This window comes from Astatotilapia calliptera, chromosome 7 (assembly GCF_900246225.1).
Source record: "Astatotilapia calliptera chromosome 7, fAstCal1.2, whole genome shotgun sequence".
In the NCBI taxonomy this organism is placed as follows: domain Eukaryota; kingdom Metazoa; phylum Chordata; class Actinopteri; order Cichliformes; family Cichlidae; genus Astatotilapia; species Astatotilapia calliptera.
The window spans coordinates 1,095,862-1,114,830 of record NC_039308.1 but is presented as its reverse complement, the minus strand read 5'-3'; the positions used below and the strand labels follow the sequence as shown (position 1 = coordinate 1,114,830).

At 44.8% G+C, this 18,969-nt stretch overlaps 1 protein-coding gene across 2 annotated transcripts in view; it reads right to left on the bottom strand.

Annotated features, from left to right (window-relative positions):
• itga11b (integrin, alpha 11b) overlaps positions 1 to 9,213 on the bottom strand; it is a 36,836-nt gene extending 27,623 nt beyond the window's left edge. The window contains exons 1-3 of one of the 2 annotated variants that reach the window (XM_026172398.1): positions 9,197 to 9,213; positions 8,998 to 9,054; positions 573 to 684 (exon numbers count right to left, since the gene is read on the bottom strand). In XM_026172398.1, the coding sequence (XP_026028183.1) occupies positions 573 to 684; positions 8,998 to 9,046 (161 nt within the window). In that variant the 5' untranslated portion in view covers positions 9,047 to 9,054; positions 9,197 to 9,213. Of the gene's footprint in view, positions 1 to 572; positions 685 to 8,997; positions 9,083 to 9,196 lie in introns of those variants that run through there. The other variant, XM_026172399.1, reaches the window with a different exon arrangement.
• Between the last annotated feature and the right edge of the window lie 9,756 nt (positions 9,214 to 18,969).

Sequence of the window (18,969 nt, the reverse complement as noted above, 5' to 3'; positions counted from 1 at the left end):
ATCTATTCTGTCCTCACCTGGAGGAGATGTTCAGCTTGAGCTGAGCCTCCCCGAGGAGACGAGAACATTTTCCTAGAACTCTCTCCAGTTTTGAACGTGTTGGAAGCCTCGAGATGGAGCGCTTCGACATCGCCGGCCGGACACGACGAGCAAGAAACCGAGAGATGTGGCCCCGCCCTGAGTCCTCGCCTGCGTCAAAACGGACATCACGTTTAATTCAGGCCTGAAACTCACGAGGGAAGACTTCACTGAGCCCTGCAGGCTCATCTTCACATAAACCTCCTTCAGTCAGACTTTACAGGTGTCGCCCCCTGCTGGCTGTTACAGTAATGCAGGTTTAAGGCTTGGTTTTGTAAGCTGCTGCCATCTTTTCACTTCAGCCTACACCTGACTGCACCTGTCAGCCGTGTGCCATCCTGCTAACGCCAGCGGGTTAAACTTTGCTGTAACCGTTGGACTCTCAGTGGAGTCTGGGAGCTACTTGGACCCTGAAACAGTTCATGAACAGGTGGGTTAAAGTAAACCAAGGAATCTATAAGAACGGGTTCGGGACGCGACGCCGGGATTCTCACCACTGCTGTCCTCCCGCCTCGTGCTGCTGCACCGTGTACCCGAACTGAGCTTCTTTAGACCCAGCGAAGATCTTGAAGTTCTTCGTGTCAAAGTTGAAACAGAGCTGAAGATCTGAAAGACAGAAAAAGGTTTGTTTTTATTCACCACCCATTAAAACCAGTCCACAGTGAGTCCTGCAGCCACGTGAGCTGGGAACGGCCCAACAAAGTGAAAGCAGCTGTAACGCAGGCTGCTATCGCTCTCAGAAGCTGTGCTATCAACCTAACATCATCAAGCTGCTGACGTAGACGGTATCTCTGCAGTCCAGACTTTATTCACGTATCACCAAATCACAGCAACAATCACTTCAAGGTGCTTCATGTTGCAAGGAAAAACCCAACAATCATATGACCCCTATGAGCAGCACTCTGGAGACAGTGGGAAGGAAAAACTCCCTCTTAATAGGAAGAAACCTCCAGCAGAAAATGGGAAATACTATTTTCACACTGCTAAAAATGACTTGTGCTGTACTTAAATTTACTTAATTTATCATTTGTGTTTCCTTTCCTGTAAAAACCTGACGCGTGTTCCTGCCTTTAAGTGTTTGCAGGTAAACATATAATACTTACACATATATATATATTATCATAATTATAATACACTGACATTCCTTTTAATCACAGGGGAATTCTGCCTTTAGTCGTGGGCCGTATCTTAAAGTGTTACGGAGCGTTTTATTGTTATTTTAGTTTTCGTTATTTTAGTTTCGTCTCCCTCTGTCGCCACGACCGCCGGGGCGATCGTGGCTCAAGAGTTGGGAGTTCGCCTTGTAATCTGAAGGTTGCCGGTTCGAGCCCCGGCTTGGACAGTCTCGGTCGTTGTGTCCTTGGGCGAGACACTTCACCCGTTGCCTACTGGTGGTGGTCAGAGGGCCCGGTGGCGCCAGTGTCCGGCAGCCTCGCCTCTGTCGGTGCCCCAGAGTAGCTGTGGCTACTGTAGCTGCCATCACCAGTGTGTGGATGTGTGGATGACTGGATATGCAAAGTGCTTTGGGGTCCTTAGGGACTAATAAAGCTATACAAATACAGACCATTTGGTAGTCTCATCTCTTTGTGTGCCTTTTACTTCCTGATTGTGCCTGTTGCCTGCTCAGACCCCAGCGTGTACATACAGTTGGTCCTGTCCTGTTATTTTGATCTAATCCCATAACTCATCCATGCCGTGGTGGATCTGATGTCATCACTGGTTGGTTTTGTGTCTTTCCTCCTGCTCCGATGACGTAATCAGCTCTCAGCTTTCTCACTGAGAGCGTTTCTGGTTACGGGATCATCTGATTGGCTGATATGTCATTCACCAGGTTTAAAATGCATATGGCATTCATTCACAACCTTTTGATCTCAGTGTGACCTTTTGACCATTTGCTTTTTGTCCGTATGCTGCTGAAGTATTTCCTGAGCACTCCGGTTTGCTTCTCCCAGCTGTGGCGCGATTGGAAAACTGGGCACGCTGCCGGGATCGTTGGCCAGCAGTGGTGATGAGTTTGGCTGCTGAGGACAAAAGTGAAAGACGCTGGAAGCCAGAAGAGTCGTGTTTGTTTGCTCGTGGCTCAGAGGAATCTGCCCCTGTTTGAGCTGGGCCAGGAATCCGGGCAGGGATCGATCCGGGTCTGACGGTCGCTGATGTGGACGATCCTCCCGACCTGTGGTCAGTGACAGGTTTTTCTATGTGCGTCTCATAATTGAAGGCAGATTAGAATCCAGATTGAGTATCAGCTGTGAGATTAGTTTTGTTCCTGTTTCCACAGAAATCTCCACTTTTTTTAGAACAGTTCAAAGACGGGAGCGTTTCATGATCACTGCTCGACGAGCTGCCAAAGCCCGTCTGTGCCGCTTCCTGCATCAAACTAACAGCATTTCATAAAGAGAACGTCACACGGTGGAGGTGTGATGGTCTGGGCTGCTCTCCAGCTTCAGGACGACTCGCTGTAAGTGAGGAAACCGTGAGTTCTGCTCTCTACCAGAAAGCCCTGAAGGCAGCAGGACAATGAGCAGAAATGCATGTCCACCTCTGATTGGCTCAAACAACAAAATGACGTTTTGGAGCAGCCAGTATTAAATGAGCGTTCATGCTGGAAAACCCTCCATTGGTCCGAATTCAAAAAATCCTCCACAGTGACGTGAAAGACCCACTGAAGGCATCGCAACACTGGACTGCAGTTCTCACTGCTGAGGCTGGAACAATGAGTTACCAGGTGTAGGGGGCAGTTACTTTTGCACACAGGGCAGGTAGATTTGATCACTTAATGAATGAAATCGTCATTTAAAAAGTGCACTGAGTTTACTCTACAGATATCTCCAAAATACACAAACAGCACCACGAGCTCCACAAACACTTCACTATCTTCGTCCGAGACGTTCTATCAGACCTTTGTCTGTTTTTAAATATCTTCAAAAACATCACTTTTTCCAGTTTGCTTCAAAGTTTCTGCTTACATAAGACGACACGTATCAAAGATCATGCTGATCATCATCCAGAGCAGGCCGAGCTGCTCCCAGAGCTGGCTGCGCCGTTAATACCTCTGCTTTCTTTAGTTATATAAAAGTTTTCTATGTATCAGAAGAGTTTCAGGCTGTTCTGTGCCTGAAGCAGACAAAATCACAGCAGCACGCTGCATGTCTGTGGTTTCTGTTAAACGCCAAAACCAGCAGAAACACGAGAAGCTTTTCAACTTTCAGTTTGTTTGGTTACTGTGGCTGGAGGTGGGTGTAGAGCAGTGCTCCCTCTAAGCTGCCCACTGCTGGCACAGAAAATCTGCGATGCGCACAAAAAAAATCTGACCTGCACTGAAATTAAAATTAAACTTTAACAATTCTGTTCTGCAGTGTTAGTCAGTGACTGGCTGCTCCCGTGTGGGATCAGAACGATGCCGCCTTATCTCACAGTCCAGCCAATGATGCGATTCGCATTCGTATCCAATCAGCGTGGTTTACAGGCTCTGACAGCGTCCTTATGTGCGACACCGGTGTTTTAGCAAAGTGGCTGATGTGGAGTGAAGCCACGTTAATGACAACGTGTACAACCATTGGAGATGTGAGCAGGACAGACGAACAACTGACGGACAAAGTGTGGACTTTATACCAGTTTTTAAATTGTGTTGATCGACCACGTAAAACCAGAGTTATGATAAAATATCTGCAATGTTTGTTTTCCTTCCTGAATACTGTCGTTGTTTATATTTACTGCAGGAAGAAATGGTAAAAACGGCGTTTTATAAGGAAAACGCTCGAAAGCCTGTGAGCAAAAACAACACCAAACCCCTCCCCCTGCCCTTTCCTATTGGTGGAAAAATGTACCATGTTGACCAATCAAAAAATGATATGGCAACATGGCATTTAGATGTTTAGGGAGGGGGAAGTTTTAGGAGTTACGGCGTGTTTGAGATGTGAGAGATTTGAGACGTTTAGCACAAATCTTGTGTAGTTAGTGTGTAGTTAGTGTTTAGTTAGTGTGTAGTTAGTGTGTAGTTAGTGTGTAGTTAGAGTGTAGTTAGAGTGTAGTTAGTGTGTAGTTAGTGTGTAGTTAGAGTGTAGTTAGTGTGTAGTTAGTGTGTAGTGAGTGTGTAGTGAGTGTGTAGTTAGAGTGTAGTTAGTGTGTAGTTAGAGTGTAGTTAGTGTGTAGTTAGAGTGTAGTTAGAGTGTAGTTAGTGTGTAGTGAGTGTGTAGTTAGTGTGTAGTTAGAGTGTAGTTAGTGTGTAGTTAGAGTGTAGTTAGTGTGTAGTGAGTGTGTAGTGAGTGTGTAGTGAGTGTGTAGTGAGTGTGTAGTTAGTGTGTAGTTAGAGTGTAGTTAGTGTGTAGTTAGAGTGTAGTTAGTGTGTAGTTAGTGTGTAGTTAGTGTGTAGTTAGAGTGTAGTTAGTGTGTAGTTAGAGTGTAGTTAGAGTGTAGTTAGTGTGTAGTTAGTGTGTAGTTAGTGTGTAGTTAGTGTGTAGTTAGAGTGTAGTGAGTGTGTAGTGAGTGTGTAGTGAGTGTGTAGTTAGTGTGTAGTTAGAGTGTAGTTAGTGTGTAGTTAGAGTGTAGTTAGTGTGTAGTTAGAGTGTAGTTAGTGTGTAGTGAGTGTGTAGTGAGTGTGTAGTGAGTGTGTAGTGAGTGTGTAGTTAGTGTGTAGTTAGAGTGTAGTTAGTGTGTAGTTAGAGTGTAGTTAGTGTGTAGTTAGTGTGTAGTTAGTGTGTAGTTAGAGTGTAGTTAGTGTGTAGTTAGAGTGTAGTTAGAGTGTAGTTAGTGTGTAGTTAGTGTGTAGTGAGTGTGTAGTGAGTGTGTAGTGAGTGTGTAGTTAGTGTGTAGTTAGTGTGTAGTTAGTGTGTAGTTAGAGTGTAGTTAGTGTGTAGTTAGAGTGTAGTTAGTGTGTAGTTAGAGTGTAGTTAGTGTGTAGTGAGTGTGTAGTGAGTGTGTAGTGAGTGTGTAGTTAGTGTGTAGTTAGAGTGTAGTTAGTGTGTAGTTAGAGTGTAGTTAGTGTGTAGTTAGTGTGTAGTTAGAGTGTAGTTAGTGTGTAGTTAGAGTGTAGTTAGAGTGTAGTTAGTGTGTAGTTAGTGTGTAGTTAGTGTGTAGTTAGAGTGTAGTTAGTGTGTAGTGAGTGTGTAGTGAGTGTGTAGTGAGTGTGTAGTTAGTGTGTAGTTAGAGTGTAGTTAGTGTGTAGTTAGTGTGTAGTTAGAGTGTAGTTAGTGTGTAGTTAGTGTGTAGTTAGTGTGTAGTTAGTGTGTAGTTAGTGTGTAGTTAGTGTAGTTAGTGTGTAGTTAGAGTGTAGTTAGAGTGTAGTTAGTGTGTAGTTAGAGTGTAGTTAGTGTGTAGTGAGTGTGTAGTGAGTGTGTAGTGAGTGTGTAGTTAGTGTGTAGTTAGAGTGTAGTTAGTGTGTAGTTAGTGTGTAGTTAGAGTGTAGTTAGTGTGTAGTTAGAGTGTAGTTAGAGTGTAGTTAGTGTGTAGTTAGTGTGTAGTTAGAGTGTAGTTAGTGTGTAGTTAGTGTGTAGTTAGAGTGTAGTTAGTGTGTAGTTAGTGTGTAGTTAGTGTGTAGTTAGAGTGTAGTTAGTGTGTAGTTAGAGTGTAGTTAGAGTGTAGTTAGAGTGTAGTTAGTGTGTAGTTAGTGTGTAGTTAGAGTGTAGTTAGTGTGTAGTTAGAGTGTAGTTAGTGTGTAGTTAGTGTGTAGTCAGTGTGTAGTCAGTGTGTAGTCAGTGTGTAGTTAGAGTGTAGTTAGTGTGTAGTTAGAGTGTAGTTAGTGTGTAGTTAGTGTGTAGTTAGTGTGTAGTTAGTGTGTAGTTAGTGTGTAGTTAGTGTGTAGTTAGTGTGTAGTTAGTGTGTAGTTAGAGTGTAGTTAGTGTGTAGTTAGTGTGTAGTTAGAGTGTAGTTAGAGTGTAGTTAGTGTGTAGTTAGTGTGTAGTTAGTGTGTAGTTAGAGTGTAGTTAGTGTGTAGTTAGTGTGTAGTTAGAGTGTAGTTAGTGTGTAGTTAGTGTGTAGTTAGTGTGTAGTTAGTGTGTAGTTAGTGTGTAGTTAGAGTGTAGTTAGTGTGTAGTTAGTGTGTAGTTAGTGTGTAGTCAGTGTGTAGTCAGTGTGTAGTCAGTGTGTAGTTAGAGTGTAGTTAGTGTGTAGTTAGAGTGTAGTTAGAGTGTAGTTAGAGTGTAGTTAGAGTGTAGTTAGTGTGTAGTTAGTGTGTAGTTAGAGTGTAGTTAGTGTGTAGTTAGTGTGTAGTTAGTGTGTAGTTAGTGTGTAGTTAGAGTGTAGTTAGTGTGTAGTTAGTGTGTAGTTAGAGTGTAGTTAGTGTGTAGTTAGAGTGTAGTTAGAGTGTAGTTAGTGTGTAGTCAGTGTGTAGTTAGTGTGTAGTTAGTGTGTAGTGTGGTCAGTAGTGTTGTTGTGTGTCAGGACAATGAGGCGCCTGCTGAGTGTTACAGGTGTTACAGCAGTGATACGTCTGCTGCTGTCAGGCCTGCAGGTATCAGGCTGTTGTTCTCCTTCATCTCATAGTGGACAGAAATTATTTTTTGTGACACAAATAATTTGTGTGGCATCAGATTTGATGCAGAACAGCTGATTGTTCTGTAAATAGTTTGAAATGTTTATTTAAAAACACCTTGGCTGCATTTTTAGGTAAACAGCTGCAAAAACACTTGTTTGCAAAACTCAGTTACTTTTTGAAGAAGTAACTAAATAATTAATTACCCAACATTGGTCATTATTTACTGTATTTGCAGACAGAGTTACAGACTCTCTCCCAGACCACAGACTCACAATACAGTCAGAGCAAAAAATAATAAAAATAAAGTTGTTTTCAAAATTGGAGTTCAGGTTATTTTTGCTTCCAATAGTGTTAACATGCTGCACATGAACAAGATTGTTTTAATTTTCATTGTAAGTGGGCTGAAGCAGTTAATTAAAAGTCGTCTAACATAAATGCTGTAATTTGATTACTTTAGTAAACATGTAACTTGGATGCTGGCGTGACCACAGTGCACACGTCTGCTGGCGCTCACAGTGGTCCACGGGACGCTCAGGGAGTTTGTGTGTTCGCTCAGACACATGAAACATTAGAACGCTGGTGTAGAGACAGCTCTGAGCGGCAGGTTAATCGGTTTGCAGATGAGGTGAAATCAGATTCAAACAGCACAGGAACGAGTTCTCAGAGCACCTGTCGAGGAGGGTGTGGTAACTAATGACTTCCTGTTTGGTGCAACCAACCACAAACTGAGGAGCAGCAACAACAGCGAGAGCGTAACGATCTGCCTAAAAGCCACGGCGTGCTGTTAAATCGTTTTATCCTCTGACATCCTGCAGAAAACCTCATCGCCCTGCAGACCGCCGAACCTCCGGGGACAACAGCCTGATCCTCCAGCCATCACACCAAACTGCACTGATGCAATAAAGAGGAGAGGGACGGCTTCAGTGTGAGGAAACAGTTTAAACAGAAGAAATCAGGAAAAATGGTTCCTGCGACCGTCCGCTGGGACTGAGGAGGGCCAGTCTGTAATCCTACACCGCAGTGCTGCAGAGGATGGAGACATCAGCAGCGCCAACACGGCCTCGCATGCTTTCCAACAGATGTCACAAAATCAAATGATGTTCCTGTTATTTCCTGTTTTATTTTGAAGTTACTCCGTTTACATCTTACTGCGCTCAGCTTCCTGCCTTTGTTGTTTTCCCACACAGGTGGTCAGCTGATCGCTCTGCACAGCAGGGATGCTGCTTCCTGCTCGCTCAGTTTTCTTTTCCTACTTTGTACGTTTGTTTCCTCGCACTCCCGCTTTCCCTGATGGACTGCCCAGCCTGGACTGAAACACCAGGGTTTCATTTGGGTCTTTCTACCTGGGAATTCTTGCCTTGTAGTACCATCAGGTCATTTTTTACCATGATAAATAAGCATGGCACCTTTTTAATGGATTTTGGAATATTCCAGTTTAGTCTGAAAGTTGTTGGTGAAGCTTCAGTGCTCCCTGTCTTCACCAAGTTAAATGCAAAACCAACATAAACCTCTTGAACATCCTCTCTGAGACCTCGATCTTTAAAGACTCTGCAGTTCCTCTGACGTCCAGCAGAGGCAGCAGTGAGTCAGTCCCCATAGACTTCTGTGTTAACCCTCTCAGGCTCAAATTAAGTTTTTTGTTGCTAATGCACAACCAAGTCCTGCAGTGGTACTTCTGAGTAAAAAAACTCATAAAATATGTATGTGGGGTGATCAGGTTGTTGGTTTTTAACTGTTGCAAATCTGCAACGTCTGCCTGGAGAGGGTTAAAACGTTACAGCAGAAATAAACATGTTTGCAGCCTGACACACAAACTTCACACCAACTCTATTGAAGTTTGAATTTCGCATTAAGGAGCTTGAGCCAGAAACCGCAGTCGGCCGGCTACATCTACTTTTGCACACTGCTCTCCACACACCTGAGTGTCTGAAGCAGCCATTACTCCAATTTAAAATCTTCCTTCTCATCTGGGAACTCTCTGCTGCGCCTCAGCAGCAAAACACAAGCCTGCCGTCGGAGAGCTGCATGTGACGTCCTTGTTTTGCCTCATCTGCGCATGCGGGTCTCTTCGGGACCGCAGAAGGCTTCATGTTAAACTAATCTGAACACCTGCACTAAACAAAAAGGATCTGTGTGCACTCATGCTCACGAAGGCTCACTGTCTCTCGAAAATGTTAGAAAGTCTGACAGAGGCTGATAAATGTCAGGATCTAAGAACTTTTAACAAACCAGAGCGAAATGAATTTTGGGAAGAGAAAGAAAAGTCCAAATGTTGAAGGAGCTGCAGCCTGTCTGCAGTTTCAAAGAGGAAACAGTCCACATCCAAAAGCTTTCTATCCAGATTTTGGACCTGGACTCAAAGTCCTCATCTTGCTGGTGGACCATCAGCAGCACCTGTCTGATGTGACCTCTCTGACCTGCTCTGTGTTACCTGTTGCATCGCTCACCTGGCAGGAAGCTGTAGGTCCACAGCAGCAGAAGGTGGTGATAATCCATGAGTGCGTCTGAGAGAGAAATAAACAGAGTGTGAGTGAGTGAGTCCCGGCTCTGCTGCTCTGATGTGTGAAGAAGAGAGGAGGAGGAGGAGTAAATGCACCTCCTCCTGCCTCATGTGTCTGATTTTTTAAAGAGCCTCTTAAAGGTCACCTTTTCTTTTCACAGCAGGAGCTTTAATGTCTCAGTCGCTGCACAAACAGGAAATGCCTCCATGTGAGTCTGTGATTCCACACGGTGCTGAAGCCCAGATGTGAACATCTGCCCAAAACTCCCCGGGAGCACCGGGATAATGGATAAACAGTCAGGAAGTGCATCCAACCACAGAGCGGTGCAGTTTTAAATACATCTGTAAGTACACGTGTCCATAAGCGCACTTGATCATTTTGAATTGTTTTGTTTCAAACCTGCTAACAAAAAAAGCTACACAAAGCCTGCAGTTCCTCTCACGCCCACTCCAGGCTCCAAAAACTGTATATAAAAGATGGACATAGTCACCATGACGCCGCCTGTTGGTTTTGGACGTAACGTAATTTTAGGATTGTGAGCGTGACCGCGTTACGTATTTGTTTGGAGCGAGAAGTGACCACGAGTGGGATAGAAGTGATACGGTATCAGCTAATACTGCAAACTTTACACGTTAATACGATTAAACACGTGAGTAATACAAACATCCTCCCTCGTTCAGGGAGAAATTAAGAGGTTTGTGTATCAGGATGTAAACGTGTTTGTTCCTGCTTGCTCACAGGGGCCATGTGATTGTTGAGTTTCCTCTGTATGTGTTATTGTAGGGTCTACCGTACAACACAAAGCGCCTCGAGGTGATGTTGTGATTTGACGCTGTATAAATAAAGTTTAAGTTTGAGGAATTATTCATCTGGCCCGTGACAGGAAGTTTACTTCCACATGTTGAACCTGAAGCTGAGCTTATTGTCCTTGGATGGGACGAAACTCCACAGTGTGACTGTGTCAGCACACTTTCCACTCTGTTAATCATACACGCTCACACTCACAGACGCTCCCTCCCCATCAATAAAAAGATGCTGGCGTGCAGCGAGCTGGACGGCGGCATGCTGCTGTCACTCTGTCTGGAAAAACAAGTGGAAACTGGGAGTGAAAGCAGCAGAATTAAAGCGAAACAGATGGACGAGCAGCCGAGGGTCGGTCAGCGAGCGCGGCTCCCTGCGTGACACCGATTATGTCCTGGTTCACTTTCACTCAGCCTCTGTTAGCTTCAGCTCTCGCTGCAGGAAAAGCAAACAAAGCTTATATTTATATTTCCCTGAGGATCGTACAATTATTTCTATCACACAGCAGGAATCAAATCTGAGGTGAAAGATGGAGAATTTTCAGTTCTTTTTGCGTCAGTGTTATTTTATAACCCATCATAATTTATGTGACATGAGGCGGCAGAGAGGAAGATTTTAAGCTTTCAGCTCAGGTAGAGGTGGATGTCTGATACAAAAAGGACCGAGTGTCTCTTTAACCGTGCCCCGGTCCAAACGAATTTCCTGAAATCACCTGAACATCCGCACTGAAACCGAGCCGGCCTGAGAGCGATTCTTTCCTGGGGCATTCAGACGGCTCATGTCGGAGCCCCCGTGAGCCCGTGGGCTGCAGTTACACCCTGAGCTGCTCATCAAAGCTGCAGAGGCCAAGAGTGAGGAAGAGGGCTCACGGTCGTTGCATCAGACACCAACATACTGTTTTCAGGGTTCTGAGTCTCAGTGACAGAGACCTGCAGCCTGTCACGTGTCTGTCAGAAAGACTCGTTTCTGGGTAAAACAGTCTGCTGGACAGTTGTCATGTTGTGTTTGTGTCCTCTGTCATGGACGTGTTGTACAAAGTTGTATTTTTCCAGTACTTAGCTGAGCTTACTGGGAGTGAGGAAATTAAAGAGCTCGGTTTAAAGGCTCGGTGGCAGAGTTATGAGTCTGCTCTGTGGTTATTTCTGTGGATGAAATGATCTCAGAGCGCTGTGGTGTTTTCAGTCTGTATTTGTCACCCTGTTGGTGGTTCTCGTGTCAGAGCTTCATGTTATTCTGGTCTGTTTCGACCTCTCTGGTTACACTTACGTCCCCGTCTGTGGTTTTCTGCTTTCGAGCGCACCCGCATCATGAATCAAACACCTGCTTGAATGTTTGATGCACCTTCAACCTGTTTTTGATCATCAGGTTTTTCTCTCTTCAGTAATCAGACAGGAATGTGTACTTACAGAGAACACGTTGAAACGGAGATCAGTGTAGTTTACTGAATGCTAACCATCACAGTTCAACTTCACTCAAAGCTCTTAAGCATCTTACATTAAATGGAAAACAGTGCATCCAGTAAGTATGTTGTTTTTTGTTTATTAATTAGAATAAAATGATAGATTTTGCTCCAGTAGAATAAAGTAGTCTGTATTCTAACAGTCTAATTCCAGACCAACTTGGTCATGATTGGCTCCTCTCACTGAAATTTACTGACAGCCATCCAATCAGGTCAGACTGCAGCTTTAGCAAAATAAGTCATACCTGACATCGGGGGGGAATGGAAGAAGGTTAACACTGATCTGACTCCATGGAGCAGACATGACCATTGTTAATCAGCTGTTCTCACATGTGATGAAGGTGCTGGGAGTGTTGGGCCCTCCTCAGGTCACAGGTGAGACCATCTCTTGGTCCTCGGGAGTGGATGGTGCTGTAACAGCTGCACACTCGCCTCCTCTCATTGCTCAGGTGCATTTAACACAATGTCATGACATTCGGATTTAGTGTAGATGTAGGTGGGTGTAAAACAGGAAACTAACTTCATTAAAGGCAAAGAAAAGTCCAGAACACACAAAGTCCACAAGGAGGAAATTAAAAAACAGACGTCCAGCAAGAGAACTGATTGTAAACACATGGAGACAAAGAACAGAAGCAAGACGGCACAGGACGAATGAGGGGGGACACAGGTGATCACACAAGGGAAGTCACAATAAATGCAAAACAACAGTGACAAGTAACTATCAAAATAAAACAGGAAGTGAGAACCATAACTAAACTGGTGAACAGACACATGGATGAACTTAACCTGAGGGAGCTGACACAGAAGGATGGAACAGGAAACACCGAGGAAACGCTGATGTGGACCCTCGGCCTCCGTGGACCCTCGGCCTCCGTGGACCCTCGGCCTCCGTGGACCCTCGGCCTCTGTGGAACCTTGGCCTCCGTGGAACCTCGGCCTCCGTGGAACCTCGGCCTCCGTGGACCCTCGGCCTCCGTGGACCCTCGGCCTCTGTGGAACCTTGGCCTCCGTGGACCCTCGGCCTCTGTGGAACCTTGGCCTCTGTGGACCCTCGGCCTCCGTGGAACCTCGGCCTCCGTGGACCCTCGGCCTCCGTGGACCCTCGGCCTCTGTGGAACTTCGGCCTCCGTGGACCCTCGGCCTCCGTGGAACCTCGGCCTCCGTGGACCCTCGGCCTCTGTGGAACTTCGGCCTCTGTGGAACCTCGGCCTCCGTGGACCCTCGGCCTCCGTGGAACTTCGGCCTCCGTGGAACCTCGGCTTCCATGGAACCTCGGCCTCCGTGGAACCTCGGCCTCCGTGGACCCTCGGCCTCCGTGGACCCTCGGCCTCCGTGAAACTTCGGCCTCCGTGGAACCTCGGCTTCCGTGGAACCTCGGCCTCTGTGGAACCTCGGCCTCCGTGGAACCTCGGCCTCCGTGGACCCTCGGCCTCCGTGGAACTTCGGCCTCCGTGGAACCTCGGCCTCCGTGGACCCTCGGCCTCCGTGGAACTTCGGCCTCTGTGGAACCTCGGCCTGCGTGGAACCTCGGCCTCCGTGGACCCTCGGCCTCTGTGGAACTTCGGCCTCTGTGGAACCTCGGCTTCCGTGGAACCTCGGCCTCCGTGGAACCTCGGCCTCCGTGGACCCTCGGCCTCCGTGGAACTTCGGCCTCCGTGGAACCTCGGCCTCCGTGGACCCTCGGCCTCTGTGGAACCTCGGCCTCCGTGGAACCTCGGCCTCCGTGGAACCTCGGCCTCCGTGGAACCGGCACTCTATGGAGACCACGCATGATTTATATGTAAGTGACAGTTTTTCTCAGTCGCTTTGGTGCTGTTCTCAGATCAGAATGAAAACTCTCAAAACCATTAGTGCAACCTCCACAACATTTAGTCATTTGTGAGCATCATAGTGTCGCCTTCCTCTGAACAAACTGCAAATGCTCTTGGACGTATATCAGTTGCTTTCAAACAATTCTCTGCTGTAATCTGCTTTACTCTGTGTAGTTTCATGCAGTACAATGGCAATTCAGTGTATATACTCACAGAACATACAAAATGCATTATGTTACACAGGAAACGTTCTTACATTTCTCTCTGTAAAGTGTGGAGCTGGAAGCCAGAGCACCACTGCACACATTCATATACATTGTTGAGGTGGTTTCAGTCTGGCCAAAGGCAGAAGGCGTGGAAGAAATCGCACTGACAGAGAGCAACCACTGATGTCCCAGGCCGTTTTCCAGTTTGCACCAGTTTTGAGAAATACACAAACTGCTGTGCAAATGTTAATAGTGATGTGAGAAAACTGTAATAAACAAATAAAACACCGTGTATGTGTGAAGATGGCTGATCCAACAAAACATGGAGGTGGACACGGCGGTGCAGAGCAGTCGGCGGCATTTCCAGAACACTTTCCTCAAACATCTCTGATTGGATAAAAGTTTTATGGTAGAAAGATTGAAAGGTTGAATGTATATTTATAGATAGATAGATAGATAGATAGATAGATAGATAGATAGATAGATAGATAGATAGATAGATAGATAGATAGATAGATAATGTTAAGAAATATACTCTAAAACACTTCTTCAGTAAAGACTCAGAGAAGAGAAACACATAGAACTTCTTGCTAGCAAGGGCGGCCTCCAAACTGAGGCTCGCGCTGAGGACTGCCCCGGTCTTTATTTATACTTCAGTGTGTGTGTGTGTGTGTGTGTGTGTGTGTGTGTGTGTGTGTGTGTGTGTGTGTGTGTGTGTGTGTGTGGGGTCCTGCTGATCAAAGGGTCGTATAACATGAAAGCACAAAAGGTACATCCTTGGTCATAAAGAGGGTAGTCTCCCCCTCACCCTAGATGGTTCATCCTAGATAACACAGTGAAGAAGTCCAGCAGTTCATCTAAACAAAAGGCACTTAGACTATAACAGACATAGCTACGTTAAAACAATAAAACAAGGTACGACCTCTCCCCATGCTCCCAGGATGTGGGGGTGGACGCTAAAACACCTTGAAGTGTTACAGGCCCCCTAGGATGAGACATTCTTTCAATATGCCACCAACTATATACTTCTACACACAAATGATTACATGCAGCATTCTACCATATGCAAACTTATATCACTAAAAGATTATACTGACTACTAAGTACAATTTTCCTATTAACAGATAGATAGTATTGTAAATCCCATTGTCCTTCTCTCACCCCAACCAATCACAGCAGATGGCCCCGCCCCTCCCTGAGCCTGGTCCTGCTGGAGGTTTCTTCCTGTTAAAAGGGAGTTTTTCCTTCACTGTCACCAAAGTGTTGTTCATAGGGGGTCATATGATTGCTGGGTTTTCTCTGTATGTATATTTTTAGGGTCGACCTTACAGTATAAAGCACCTTGAGGCGACTGTTGTTGTGATTTGGCGCTGTGTGAATAACACTGAATTGAACTAAAATATGAACAAAATGAATGCAGTCCTGTAAAGCCCGATATGTGAGCACACACTAATACAAACACAAATCTCACTGCAAAAATCAACCAGTGACAATATTCAATTACAATTTTATATATAACATGAAATTCTTAGTCTCAAAATGAAGAAAATGCTGTTTTCATTCAGCTTTCATGCTGGATTGAGCAAATATGACGTTTTATCTGACAAACTAAAATATCAGTAGATAGTCTGATCTGAACAGAACTGACAACTGGAGTTTCCATATGGCACACTAATTATAACAGAGAAATTAGCCAAGACTCAGACATTTTGTAATGTATCTGTCCCAAACTGTACTGATTGGTTTGGATGGTAACAAAGACCAGTGAAAACATCAGGATTTTATCTTTCTGAGACATTTTAATGTGGCCTGAAAGTCAGTTGGACAGTCCTTCTTCTTTTAAAATAAATAAATATAAAAAATCATCATATATGTTCAAACTTTGTACCATAAAATCTGCATGTAAATGGTCCCGTGTTGACCTGTGATGGAACGACCCTGTTAGTAATATCTCATCATTATCACGTCGACTGCTGTAACAGAAGAGGAGCGGTCCAGTGTCTCGTGTACTTTTGCAACCCAGGGTCCTCCTGATACTCCTTCTGTGGGCTCCTTAAACAGTGCTGGCTGCTGGTTGGAGGCCCGGCTGCTCTGCATTAAGATTCAAGGCAGCGTTCCCGACAATCTGCCAATTTTGATAAACGGCTCAACATTTTCTCCAAATCCAGGACGGCTGAAGTCTACCCTCTCTTCCAGAGGGGATGAATCCGGCATGCTGACGATCTGACTGTTTTTGGTTTTTGTCAGAGATGAAAGTGAAAAGTAGGGAAATTTGGGAAATTTTCACCCTTTTTGTAGCTCAAGAAGGAAAGACGCTGAATTCAAGGAATGCAGTTAATAATAATAATAATAATAATAATAATAATAGCAACAACTTTATTTTTAAAGCGCTTTCAAACAAAGTGCTGTACAACTATTTGAAGCTAAAAAGATAAATAAAATAAAAGCGATACAGGTTAGACATTAAACTGTCATTATGTTGTTGTTATTATTATGTTACTATGTAGATTATAAATTAAAATAACACTGCAATTAAAACTGCTGAAACAGAATCAGAAACATGTCTGAGAGATGTTTCTGATTTCACACGGACCCCCTTATCCCTTCCTCCACCCACGACCAGTTCTAGGTTCCCTCCTGCACGCCCCACCACTCTAAAAATCCTATTAACGGCCCTGCAAAGGCCAGGACGTGGACAGAGAGCAGCTTCCCACGCGAAAGGCCCATTTTTAACGTTTTCATGGTCGTGGTTTTACACTGTCAGCCGAGGTTAACGTCAGGGAAAGACTGTGGTCCGATTTAATCCAGAAGAATGGGACTTTATCAGCATTTAGACAAAACCGCCTTCTTTCCATAACTTTACTTAAAGTGCTTTCATTTCCTAACCGCAGATCAGATTGTGGAATATGAATCGTGGTCTCGGGCGTGCAAACATCTCTCTGACCTTTACCCAGCGGCTCCTTTTACTGCCTCGGTGTAACCGTGAGAACAGCGACTCTGCTGCTCCTCTGGGGAACATCAGGCCCAAGATGTGATGAAGCAGGTCTGAGTGCTGCTGCTTCTGATCTTAATAAAGTGGAGTGCTGTAAAACACTGAAGCTACAGCCGCTCTCCAATAAGTGCCATGCTGGATTTTCAAGAAATCATCCTGCACATGCACATCTTTAGGCAGGAATATTTCAGCTCAACATTTAAAGGAGAGAGTCACTCAATCATTTCTGATCATTTAATGTTGCTTTTGTTGCCGGGAGAGTTGCCCGGACCTGCTTTACGGTTACAGACGCCGTTAACTGTTCCCAGATGGCCCGCAGAGGTTCAGGTCCAGCCAGGGATCGGGACAGGCGCACAGCGTTAAAGGGCTTTTCCACAAACAGGTGAAGCTCTCACAGCGGCGCAGAGCTTCAGCTTAACCTGGATATCTGTTTCTTATCTGGCTTCGCTCACCCTAAAATCATCGGTGAGGCTGAGACGTCTCATGGAGGTGCTTATCAGCTCGATAAATTAACCCCAGGTTTCCCACTCTCTCTCTGTGTGTGTGTGTGTGTGTGTGTGTGTGTGTGTGTGTGTGTGTGTGTGTGTGTGTGTGTGTGTGTGTGTGTGTGTGTGAGTGATAAGATGAAGTCTTTTTAGTTGAAAACTGCTACATGGATAACGTCTATTTAAAGCCTGAAAACACAAATCTGTCAGGGCACAGAGGTCCAGCTCATCATCGTGCATTCCTTTACAGTAAAGTGTAGACGTGTGTGCAAGACCATTTTACCCAGCTGACGTGTCTGACAGCAAATACAGAGCAAATTAATGTTTTATAATAAGTCAACAAATACGAGGCTTAGGCGCCCTGGTTTGCATTATATCACTGTGTGAGCTCAGTGCGGCTCCAGCGTGAGTCTGTAATCTTTTCCAGAGACGCGCTTTCTGAAATTTCCATCGCTGCTCATCGCTGAGCAGAGACGAGTGTCTGCTGCCTCCTAGTGGAGAAATCAGGGGACAAGCTGAGACGTTGTCCGGTCCATACATGACCTCAGCAGAAATGTGCCCTAATTTATAATGAATTACTCCAGGGCTGTGTTCATATGGCGTTATTTTTGTGCCTCTGAGCGCACGTAAAAAAAAACGTTTGCAGGTGCAAGTGTTGCATTTTGAGGAGAAATTTATTTTGAGCGAAGAAAAGCTGAATCTGAGTGAACAAAATTCATTGCTGCGTGCAAAAACTGTATTTCAGTGTTTGCTATGTGTTTTGTGGCACAAATATAACGGTGTAGAGAAAGAGTTGAGCGCGCACGGGCAGAAATGTTGAGAGCGCGAGCGACACACTGCGAGCGAGCGCAAATTCAAAAGCTGAGCGAGAGGAGCTGCTGTTGTGTGTGTGTGCGTATGTGTGTGTGCGTGTGCATGAATGTGTGTGCGTGCGCGCGCGCATGTGTGTGTGCGTGTGTATGTGTGTGTGTGCGGGGATAACAGCAAACACTGAAATACAGTTTTTGCACGCAGCAATGACTTTTGTTCACTCAAATTTCTCCTCAAAATGCAACACTTGCACCTGCAATTTTTTTTTACGTGCGCTCAGAGGCACAAAAATAACGCCATATGTTCATGAGCTCATACACAGGTGTGCAAAAGTGGAACCCCTTCACTCCAGGAGAGTGACGGGGTTAATAACAGAAGGATACCCGAAGTTCAGCATCTTTCATTTACAGTCAGCGACTCCTTCAGTCAAATATGAAAATATTTCATTCAAGTCCATCATGGGCAGAAACTAGCAGCTAGTTAACAGTGAAGGTCAGCAGGCTGACTAAACTAACCTTCACCCCTTTAAGTTCAATATCATTGCTAAATTAGTTTAATACTAAATGATCTACTCATGAGTGAGTGAAGCCTCAAAAGCTGACTTAATAACTGAAGCTCCTTTTAATTCTGCTAGTTAGGCTCAAAGTGGTTAACTAACTCATTAATTAGGCAGAACCAAAGTATCCACTAGTTACGAGTTTTGACTTTAAAGGTGAGATTTTACTTCATTACAGCAAATAAATCCAAGTAGGTAACTAGTAAAGGTAAAAATGATGAGCAACGAACTAGTTGAGCTCTTTTTTCACTTACCAGTAAAGTAGCAAGAAAAGTAAGGCTCAAAGTGTGTAGTTCACTGGAAAGGCCACTAGTTAATTAGTGAAGATCCCTAAGCTGATTAACTTGTTACTCTTTTAGTTTGATCTTTTAGATTACATACTACTTAACCTACAGTTAACTAGTATCTTTAGTACAACTTTGAGACAAATTGTGACTTTGTTCCCTAACTTGTCAAAATGCAGATCAGCTAACCGTGAAGGCAGCTATGTTAATTAGTGAGACTAGTGAGACCCAGATGTCCACTTGTTGCGCTCGCACATATGAGGATCACCAGGAACAGGGTTTTTCATACTTTGTACCATCTCCACATTTACTTTTTAGTGAAGCTCAGAGAACATTGATGAACCTGTTTGGTGCACAGCGCCACCTGCAGGTACCGTCACTAACCCTTTGGGGTAGAGTGGTAGGAAGGATGTGCAGGTACAGAAATGGACTTTTGTAAAACCTCTGAAATGAATCAGCCTTTGTGTGGAACAACGTGACCATGCACAGTTTGTGAAGAGAGGCAGAAACGTGA